Source organism: Mytilus galloprovincialis, chromosome 5 (assembly GCF_965363235.1).
Source record: "Mytilus galloprovincialis chromosome 5, xbMytGall1.hap1.1, whole genome shotgun sequence".
Taxonomy (NCBI): domain Eukaryota; kingdom Metazoa; phylum Mollusca; class Bivalvia; order Mytilida; family Mytilidae; genus Mytilus; species Mytilus galloprovincialis.
Genome location: NC_134842.1, coordinates 31,438,382 through 31,450,272, shown reverse-complemented (window position 1 = coordinate 31,450,272; position 11,891 = coordinate 31,438,382). Strand labels below are relative to the sequence as shown.

The 11,891-nt window shown below is 33.1% G+C and overlaps 1 protein-coding gene across 1 annotated transcript; it reads right to left on the bottom strand.

The window, feature by feature from the left end:
- Nucleotides 1–1,876: 1,876 nt before the first annotated feature.
- On the bottom strand, nucleotides 1,877–11,374 carry LOC143075603 (cyclic GMP-AMP synthase-like receptor 1). Its single transcript, XM_076251086.1, has 5 exons — nucleotides 11,280–11,374; nucleotides 7,629–8,314; nucleotides 6,891–7,107; nucleotides 4,448–4,839; nucleotides 1,877–3,431 (listed from the first exon to the last, which is right to left on the bottom strand). The coding sequence occupies exons 2-5, from the start codon at nucleotides 8,295–8,297 to the stop codon at nucleotides 3,180–3,182; spliced, it is 1,530 nt and encodes a 509-aa protein (XP_076107201.1). The 5' UTR covers nucleotides 8,298–8,314; nucleotides 11,280–11,374; the 3' UTR covers nucleotides 1,877–3,179.
- Nucleotides 11,375–11,891: the final 517 nt, after the last annotated feature.

Here is an 11,891-nt window from a genome sequence, read left to right as displayed (position 1 = left end):
TCTCCCCCCCCCCCCCCCCCAAAAAAAAAACAAAAAAAACCACAACCACAACCAGAATACCAAATTGTCTCCTTACAAACGCTGCATAAAAAAGATATCCGAATTAGAGAAGATAGCATCCCACTTAATGCAGCTGACTTCAGACTGAGAAGCTTTGTACCTACAATCTTCCTCCGTTGTTTTGAGTTCAAGTGACACACGCTGCGAAACTAAAGTTGACCTCACTTATCATATTTGATTTATGATATAAAATACTGAAAAGTTTTTCCACATTTCAAAACATCCAACAGAAACAATAAACAATAGTCGTTTAAAATTTTCCTCTGCAACAACAACACAGTCAACGTGTAGTCAAAAGGCAGTATACAAAACTTGTTTGATAACTAACCCTTAAACACGATGTTGCTGTTTTACCCAGCAAACAACTAAAACTGAATGTTAAACTAAGATATAGATTGTTGATGCACCATATTTGCCGGTTACAACATCAAATGATATAAATATATATACTGTATCAACTTCGAAATCTGACCTGTCTTGTTGACGAGGTTTGAAATCCGTTATTATATACAGTACAATCGTTTGAGCTTACACTACATAGTCCAATTGCACTAGGACAACAAGAACATATATTTGGTATTGACAATTAGGTATTTGGGGAATAAATCTCCACCAGCAGTTGAATCGAACATGTCGTTGTAAATGAATTAATCATATATACCAGGATTGAAATTTTATAGTGAAAAGTACATTCAACTGATAATTACGAAAACTTCATTTAACTTATTAGTTCCGATCTAGAGTAGTTAAAAAAAATGCAATTGCAAAAGCTAACCAGCTAATGTCAATTCCTCAGTTAACAATACGTCTTGATCGATAAAAGAAAATTAGTTGAACCATTTCATACATGGTTAAATCAAGGATATGAAATTTAATCTATTAAAGGGTTTTACATTTGGCTTTAAAATAATTTGATTGCTTGACAAATTTACTTCATACCAAAAACATGATAAAGGTGCAAAGGGAATCCAGAGGTTGTCGTTCATATGACAAATACAGAAATTATCAAAGGAAGTGTGCCAGAACCTTTTCATAACTTCATTACTTTAAAATGTGGTCTGGTTCCTAAAAAAGAATGTTTTCTTTTCGCTTACTTCGGAATCTTTTCTTCCCAAAAAAAGCTTCTGTTCTTTTTCGGACACACCTAAAAATACCTTGGTCTCTTAAAAAAGATGTCAAACCTGTAATTGATCTTGTCTGTTCAAAGATGCCTGATGAGAGTAAAACAAATTACATAGCAATTGATAGCTGGTTATATAACGTCCTGTGGCGAATATTCCATGCTGGTTCATCTCAAAACGATGTTAAGAGTAGATGTAATAAGTAGGTTCTGTAATAGAGGCCGTTAAGAATGAAACATTGTAAGTCGTAACTTGAAACTCCACTAGAAAATATGGTTATATTTGATAGGAGCAGGAAGTGCCCTTGTAATATGCCAACTTCGGCCCCTACGGAAAGAGTTATTTTAATGTCTCTTAGCATGCGAATAACTTGGCACTCGCATTACACTGAGCAATGAATTCAACCTTCCAATAATGCCCGGATGTGGCTGCGAAAGTGTACATCCCACAAAACCAAACGGACGCCCCAATTTAATTTTTCAGGGGTTTAACTGCCAATTGGAAGAAACAGTACGGAATGTAGTATTTATTGTATATCGGAGTGCATGGTAAACATGAGACAAAGAAATCATATACATGTTAAGTACCATGTTGAGACCTAGTGTTACCAGAAAAATCGACAATGCAATATTTGCAAATGTAACAACTAAAAGTCAAATCAAGTATTCTAATATAGCAAAACTTTGTAGAAATAGCCAGGTATGGAAACTTTAATAAGTTAACAAAAACAAGATGTAAGTGCTTATGAAACAGAACATATACAAAAATATCAAAGCAAAGGTACAGGTCATTAGCAAACATTCGAAATTTTCATGCTTTTCATGTATTTCCCTCATGGATCTAATTAAACGCTATCATTGAAACTGTGAATAGGCAGAATGTTATAGTATATTGTCAGCCCAAAAGAACCAATCCACAGCATGACGAAATACAAAGAACTTTAACCGATTGAACTTGATTGTTGATTTGAGTTTCTTTTATAAATTTGTTTATATAGCTGTTTGATTCGTTATTAAAACGCCGCTTTCAGCACAAGTAATATCTTTGCAGGTAGTATTTCTTGGTTGAGGAAACCGATGTACCAGGATAGAACCATGACCTTCATTTTTTTTCATCTTATATAAAAATAGAATGTTACAAACAATAAAGTCAATTAAATATCAGTTTTAATTTAAAACATTTTTTTTTTTACAGATATGTAATGTTTTAAAAACAATAAAACAATAAAACAAAAAAACAAAACAAAAAACAAAAACAAAAAAAACAAAAAAAAAACCCCTACATTTTTAATGATTTATTAAAGAAACTGCATGATTTTGCTCTTATAAGGAAACGCTTTTAAACACTAACCAGCTTATGTTACGGTCTTCAATATAGATATTTATTAAATAGAAAACAATAAAACACATCATAAACACAAAGTTCTTTACATTTAAAGCATTCTTGGTCAATATCAAGTTATGAATAAATAAAAGTAAGTTATTTTTTTAGACATTATAATTATAAAGAACATACATATCATCAATTAATTCATCAAGTCCATTACAATATTATTTTGTATGAAAAAAGGAAACACACACCAAAAAATGTTTAAGCCCATCAAAAATCTACCACCAAGCAGATGAAAAACAAAGGAAACAGAACTTAGAAACAGTTATGGACGGACTGTTAATTTGACAAATTATAATGTCTTATGATAATCCCCAGATCACATAATTTTGTTTGCTATCTTGGAATGTTATAATAAAGCTAATTGAAAAACAAATAATTAATGTCTTATGATAATCCCAAAATAACATAATTTTGTCTGCTATCTTGGAATGTAATAATAAAGATAATTGTAAAAAATAAAACACCCTGATAATCACAAACGAAAACGAAAAACAAAATCCTTATATAACCGAAATTAATGATTATCAGAATTGCCGTAAACACTTAATCATATTATAGTCTCAATGCTTGTAGTTCTTAATTCTAAACGTGCATTGCTAAAAGTCTTCATTTAAGAAGCTTCATGTGTAAAAGTTCATTTCTTCTTTCTTCCACACATCCAGCTAGTCTATGACACACGTCTTTGTCTTTTTTCCCGAGCATATTGTTCATGGGATGGAAATAATCTGGAAGTTTGCACTGATCCAAATGGCTTTTAAATGCCTTAAGACTATCCGTGTAACAGGTGTGAATGTTTTTCTGGTTCCAATAATCTTTATCGTTGGGTTGGTGTCGTTCGTTCATCCAAAACATTGAATGCTAAAAAATAGAGTAAGATATATGTTTTTTTATTAGTTTTCTTTTGTCATATAATATTCTGATTTGTCTTACTTAGATCTTCCCTTAATCATGTTGATGATAGCCTTGTTGTTTACAAAGTGTCTTTTCAACATATATTTAGATTTTTTTGTTAAACTTAAAAATGCAATAAGTTCAAAAGACGTTAGTTAACGTTTAAGTCATATTGTATTTTTTGTTGTTCAGATATCGTTTTTTATTTGACTTTTTAAACATTTTTCAACATTTTCATTCGAGCGTCACTGATGATTAGACGCAACGCGGGCTGGCGAAAAAATTAATCATGGTATCTAAGATGAGTTTATTATTAATGCGTCTTCTAATTCATCAGTATAGTTTTAAATTTTGAGAAAGTAAATATAAATGCTAGAATTACTTATTATGCAGCTTCATACATTCCATTTATATTTAGAACAATAAAAAAAACTTATGTTATAAATATGACCCTTGGCGTGAACTCGACCGTAAAGCAAACCCTGGTATAAACGCAGTACTCTACAAGGTATCAGACAAGAGCAAGACATGTCTTCTCTGAGGGATTCCGAAAAGACCAACAACTATCAGTATTAAATATTCGCTTGGACCACATTTCAAATAAACTTGATCCCTCCCCCACGCCATTCTTGTTCTACGGACTCAAGAAAGACATGTTTGATCGTTATGAGAAATGTTTTGCATAGACGAGAACAAATGTGTTAATGCATTCTCCGTTGCATCAATCATACCCTCCTCATCTTGATTTTGACAAGCATTGCATGCAATTTCAACACCTACCTTCCTGCGACAACTAATAGTGTAGTTGAGACCGAAATTTGTATTGGTTCATCCTCAGTAAGTGTTTTGAATATTTATCTACTATTTTTCTATCCTGTTTTGGCTTTGTAGTTGTCTTTCCTTTTTCTTAAAATTATGGTGATTGCCCTATGGTATCCTCTAATATTTCACCCATAAAACTACATTTGACCCCAAATGTTTACCTTCAAAAGGTGCGATGATATCCCCGGATAATTATCAGTGGATCTCGACTTCCAGGTTTGTACGTCTGCCTTTAACATCTTGTAACATTGCCGGCGACATTGGTTCCCTGTATCCAATCCTCTCATTAGCTCCTTCTCTGCTTTAGAGTGCGATACATTCCAAAATTCACCTCCTTTAGGGACCATGTGGGTTCCGACGTTGTTAATTCTATCTATTGTATTTTTCGAAAGAACTTTACTTGTGTCAGGACGAGGCCAACCGTATACACTCACTGGTACGTGTTTGTCACCAATCGTTGTAGTGACGTCTATATTGATATCATGTTTCCCTTTTGAACCAGCTTTGGTTAATGTCAGTGCTGGACCATGGGCATTTCTAGAAATATGCACATCTGAATAAAATACAAATATTATTTAAAGGTGGATATTTTCAGACACATGAATTTTGTTCGACCCTCTTTTTAGCTCACCTGGCCCGAAGGGCCAATTGAGCTTTTATCATCAGTTGTCGTCCGTCGTCCGTCGTCGTCGTCGTCATTAACTTTTTACGTTTTGAACTTCTTCTAGAGAACCACTGAATGGAATGAAATCAAACATGGCATGAATGTTCCTTATGAGGTGCTGACCAAGTGGTGTTTGTAGCCGATCCATCATCCAAGATGGCCGCCAGCGGGGGACTTAGTTCAACATAGGACCCTATTAGAAATGCATACAAATGACTTCTTTTACAGAACTACTGAATGGAATAAAACCAAACATGACATTAATGTTTCTTATGAGGTGCTGACCAAGTGTTTTTACTTTGTAGCCGATCCATCATCCAAGATGGCCGCCAGCGGAGGACTTAGTTTAACATAGGACCCTATGGGAAATACATACAAGTTTCTTCTTATAGAGAACCACTGAATGGAATGAAACCAAACATAACATAAATGTTCCTTATGAGATGCTGACCAAGTGTTGTTACTTTGTTGTCATTGCAACATCCAAGATGGCCGCCAATGGGGGGACTTAGTTTTACATAGGACCTTATGGTGAATGCATACAAAAGTCTGAATGGAATGAAACCAAACATAACATAAATGTTCATAATGAGATACTGACCAGGTGTTGTTACTTTGTCGCCATTCCAACGTCCAAGATGGCCGCCAGTGGGGGACTTAGTTTAACATATGACCCTATGGGAAATATATTTAAATGTCTTCTTTTAGAGAACCACTGAATGGAATGAAACCAAACATGGCATGAATGTTCATAATAAGATACTGACCAGGTGTTGTTACTTTGTCGCCATTCCAACGTCCAAGATGGCCGCCAGTTGGGGACTTAGTTTAACATATGACCCTATGGGAAATACATACAAGTTTCTTCTTATAGAGAACCACTGAATGGAATGAAACCAACATAACATAAATGTTCCTTATGAGATGCTGACCAAGTGTTGTTACTTTGTTGTCATTGCAACATCCAAGATGGCCGCCAATGGGGGGACTTAGTTTTACATAGGACCTTATGGTGAATGCATACAAAAGTCTGAATGGAATGAAACCAAACATAACATAAATGTTCATAATGAGATACTGACCAGGTGTTGTTACTTTGTCGCCATTCCAACGTCCAAGATGGCCGCCAGTGGGGGACTTAGTTTAACATATGACCTTATGGGAAATATATTTAAATGTCTTCTTTTAGAGAACCACTGAATGGAATGAAACCAAACATAACATAAATGTTCCTTATGAGATGCTGACTAAGTGTTGTTACTTTGTTGTCATTGCAACATCCACGATGGCCGCCAATGGGGGGGGGGGGGGACTTAATTTTACATAGGACCTTATGGGGAATGCATACAAAAGTCTTCGTCTAAAGAACCACTGAATTGAATGAAATCAAACATACATGAATGTTCCTTTCCGTATGAGGTGCTGGCCAAGTATTGTTACTTTTAGCCAAATTTTATATTTTCTTTATATAATTTCAAAAACCTAAGTAGAATCAGGTGAGCGATACAGGCTCTTGAGAGCCTCTAGTTTTCTACCTCTCTTTTCCCTTTCAAAAATAAGTTATTGACAGATTAAATACATTATTGCCATACTTTTTTTTAATTGACTCCTGAATTTTAAATAAAAAAGAAGAAGATGTGGTATGATTACAAACGAGACAACTCTCCAGAAGAGATTAAAATGACACGGCTTAGTTTAAAGTTTATTATTCATTTTGTTATTTGTTGTTTTCTTTCATTATGTTCTAACTTTCTGTCGACAGCTGGTAATGTTTGTTATATTTATTGCTAAAGGCCGGTTGTTGACATATGCAGGTGGGTTGTTGCATTCATATCCTATTGTCGAATACACGGTATACCCTTCTTATTCTTTATTTGATATATGAAAGATGACGTGTTCGTCAGTATGAACGCAAATCACGAAAAGTGTTCAATAAATACCTTTAAAGTTCAAGGCTTTGATAGCAGTATTCATTTTGCTGTAAAGATCCTCCTGAACTTTTCTTGGTACGATGTCCCCATTATACGTCACTTTACTTGCCATATTTGCATTTCCCTCAGCCTTAACAACAGCATATCCGATAGGTATATGGTTCTGTCTGCCTTTGGGAAGTGCAGTAATTTCTCTTTTCACATTTAGGTTTTCTGGAGATGCACTCTAAACAGTTTTAAATAATGCAATATCTTATTAAAAAGATGTTTGGTAAAATATTGCTGGAAAATCCAGGTCTAAATACATTGAATAGTGACATGACTTATTTATCATACTCAGTTTTAGAATTGTATGTCTGGGTATCAGCTACAATTAATTTTGAAACTTGCTATATTTACTGTACTTTGAAGTGAGATAAAGTCATGGGACTATTACCTTCAGATTCGATGAGACCATACCTTGAAAATACTAACGGGAGGTATCAATTGTTTGCACTAGGTTCATGTTAAAGTATATATCATATGTCAGAACCATGTAAAAAAAATCTTTAATTCGTAGAAGCCGGAGAGGATTTTTAACTGTAAAAGGAATATTGTCTCCATTGTTTCAAGATAAAAGTACACTAATTTTTAATCACTGTTGAGTACTCTCTTTTTCACTTGATTAAACTTCGGATCAATCCAAAATAAACCGATATTTGTCTGTAGGGCTGTGTTAATTGCAACATAAGGTTTTTGAATACTTACCTTCGGGTCACGTGGATTCAAATTATCTTTGTAGGTATACTTTACTGTCCCTTTTGTCTTGACGTCAGCCACAGGAATATTCAAAGCAATGTTTACGTCAAATTCGTCGGCTTTCTTGACCTTGGTTCTTGTAGCATGACTTCCGGCTTTTCTGATGTCACTGCTGTAAATTTTGCCATTCTCTTGTTTGCGAACATGATCCATGATTTGGTTTAACGTGTCACGACACTTTCCAACACTCTCCTTACGATCATCTTTGCTAACCCTGACATCTTTTTTGTAATACGCATCATAATATTCTCCTTTGCTTTTGTATTTTGCATCTGGAATTTTCAAGTTTTCTTGTTTATCGTGAATATGCTGAGCGAGACCATTTGCAGATTTACATGTTTTCCCACAATCACACTGATTCGGGGGTTTAGTATAATCATGAAGTTTAGCCCTCTGATGATCTGTCAATGCCCTTTTTGTTTCAAATGACCGACAACAACTGGAGCAAGGGTTTTCTTTCATGTTTTCCTTCATAGCTTTTTCGTGTGATTTTAATTCTTCTTTAGAAGTAAACTTGTATCCACAACCACAACCGTGTGTTCCATGATTCATGGCGGTGTGACATGTTTGCTGCGCTGCGCTCCTAAATCTAGTCTCTCCACAAACTGGGCATGCCATGTTTATACGATACTATTCTAGAATGGAATGCACATATGATATTTATATGTACCACACAGAGCTTGTGCTATTGCTAAACATAATCCTAATTTCAGAGAAGTTAAATATATATTGTTGACCTATGTTCCGTCATCCGAAGAGAAGAGTTGCTTCTCCTATGTGATAAATGTGGACAGTTTTTCTATAACGTTATTGCACATATCACGTGTATGTGCGATCGTTTTTTAGACTTAAGAGCGAAGTTTTGGGATGACTTAATAAGTATTAATCCGATTGTGTTCAGTGTGTATCTAGACAATCTAACGTCATCTAAATTCACAGCAACACTTTTTTCATGTTATACTGAATATGATTTTATATAATGATAACAGTATTTTTTTCTCAAAAACTTATATTACACATGTTTATCGAATATGCAGTGTTTTTTTATAACAGTTAACTTACCTTCAGAAATATAATCATTTACTTTCAAGTGACATTCAACTTATTCAATCACTTTCATTAATATGTGACATTCAAATCATTCAATCATTCTAATGTCTTGATCAATATGTAAATATTATTAATGTACAAAAATTGTCTTATACTTGTTAAATCTTCGATAAGAAGGAAATAAAGATAATATATATGATAAATACCACTAATGGACATTTTCGTCTTCTTTATATGGTTTCTTTTTGTTCATATATACCTCTGATATCCTCAAAATTTCAAATTTTCAGGCCAATAGATATAAATAATGGGTAGACTGTCACTCTTTCCCTTTTTAATGGTTTTACACTAGTAATTTTGGGGCCCTTTATAACTAGCTGTTCAGTGTGAGCCAAAGCTTCGAATTGAAGGCCGTACCTTGACTTTCAATGGTTTACTTTTATAAATTGTTACGTTGGTGCTTTTTTTTCTCATTGGCACTCAATCCACTCAGAAAATTTCACTTAAATAGCAAGAACTGTTAACACATAATGGTACTACAAGGTCAAATGTGCATGTACAGCATCCTATGTATTAAGTGCAATACCACCATTGGTTTTCCCCTATAAGTCTTTGTTAAATTTGCACTTTTGAAAAAATTGTGCAGAATTTATCTTTCTTTCAAATAAAGAAACACTTCACATGAGTAAAGTTTTGTCCTATCCAATTCTAAACAAATATTTCACATTGCATTGCATTGCATATAAGAAATTAAGTAACATGTCTTCTGTCTTAAAAATCTTGTACTTGGATATAAAATTGAAGATATTGAATATAATCCACTTAATCATGTCATAACAATGATTTGTTTTGTGATTTATAAATGTTTTTATTTATCATAAAAGAGAACTAAATTTGTGAACATTTTGTCAGTTCTTAAAAATGAAATTGAAACACAAATGTTATATCATCCTGATAGTCTATTTTTGAGAAAATTTCAGAGGAAAATATCAAAACTTTGATGATATTTATTTTTATGAGAAATAGACCTTATATAAATACTACAGTATTTAAATAACAAAGAATCAATCAAGATCATTGGTCAATAGCTCCTTCTTTGATCTCTTCAATATACTTCATTCTTACTTACCTGAAATATTCGATTATTATAAGTATTAAAATTTACACATTCGATAAGTAACTTGATGACGGTAATAAATTACTCACCATTTCATGAAATTATTTGTCAAGCCATGAGGTCAACCATGCTTGATCATTCTTGATCATTCTACTTTCGGTTAAACTAGTTTTATATAATCAAAACAAATGACGGGCAAAAATCCGGTTATTTGGTGTTTTTTTTATTATTACTTTCTTAAATGATCGTTTATATATAGGATCACTGAATAATATATATGTATTGTGTGCTCGTATGAATACTTTGTAAAATGCAACTAACACAAGATATGAATATAAGATATATTTTGCTAATCAAATCCCCTGGTTTCATTAGCAATTAACAACATAGGGAGGAACCTTAGCGTCATTGTTGTAGCGCTAAGGGACAACCAGTAGTGAAATAAAATATTTAAAGTTAAAAAAAAAAAAAAAAAAAAAAAAAAAAATTCACTCTAAGTTAACCATTCAAATGTCCCCCTTTATTAAACCTGTGTGCAAGCTTTAGTAACCATTTTTCTCAAGTTTCCAAAATATTCTATAAAAACCCCAAATAAAAAAAGAATGGTGCTTTGAAATATCCAAGATATATGTTTAAGACCCAGAAATGTTTTACTGCAATAAAATGTAGGATTAATTACCTACAACTGTCGAATTCAAGGGAATAGTTTTTTTCGACTTATTTTCGTATGTACCGGATGTGATTTGGTGGTATTACACCTAAAAGATATTCGTTCTAATTGAGGGGTAAAAATGTGTTGACTGTATATTTCTATGTCATTAACAGTCATTGACCCGATATCTCTTAACTCATTTATTATTTAAACTGTAGTTGGCAGAACTTAATTTAATTATTCATGACAACCACTTTAACCCTTTCCAACATGTCCAATGTAAACAACCTTATTTCTTCTATCCAATTGTTGGAAATTATATTTAACATGTTTCAATTGTTAATATGTTTTTTTTTAAACTGTTATGCTTATTGTAGATATTTCAGTCCATAGTCATACGAATTCGTTCGACATCGAATTGGTTTCAACATATCACATTTTATTGTGTTATAATATCACTACGCACGAAATAAGGAGGCCTTTTTGAAAAAAAAGGGGGGGGGTCCCCAATACAGAAATCAAATAAAGAACAATTGAGATTTTTTTTCTAGATTGCAGTTTAAAGACAATAATAGTGTATTGACTTGACCATGTTGACATATTAATGATATGAGCTTTCGGCCCTAAACGGGGATGAAGCTCGACAGAGGCACGACTTTCCCTGTTTCTAAGTCTCATCCTGAAGTGAAGTCAATGCACAATCATTGTCTATATATGTGCTCTCCCCACTTTACTCGCATGATATACTCTTCGAATAAAGCAAATAAAAGATTATACGAACCTTATATGCAAGTCGAAGAGAAGGAAGTAAATTCAAATTACAGTATACGTGGCCACATCTGATACGTGCATTTAATTACCATAGTACATACTTATAATATGATGTAATATTGATTGACCTAGCTTGGGGACCGGTTTTACCTTTTACCTTATACATGTCATAAAAGAAGGATACTGTTTGCAATATATATATATATAAATATATAAAATTCATAAAAAACGGTGTCATAGAAATATTCTAAATTTAAAACGATTTAGAGATCAAGATGTATGAAAATTTCCAATACAAGTGTAAGCTTTTTCAAAAAACTTGTTTAACGTCATTTACTGTTTTTTATTTCACCTGACCGAAAGGGTCTAGTGTTTTCTATCCACTTGGCGTCTGTCGTCTGTTGTCTTCCTCTATTTTTTTCGTCTGATATTCAATGTCATTAATCTATTAGAAAGTGACAAATCAAGGTAAATGTAATGGTAGAAGATAGCCTACATACATAACTAGTAGTAAAAATAAGCAGATAAAACATTTAGGCCCTCATATTTCAAATTGTCCAGCAAATTGATATTTTTATAATATTTAATTATAGGGGAAAACACTATACACAAGACTTAAATT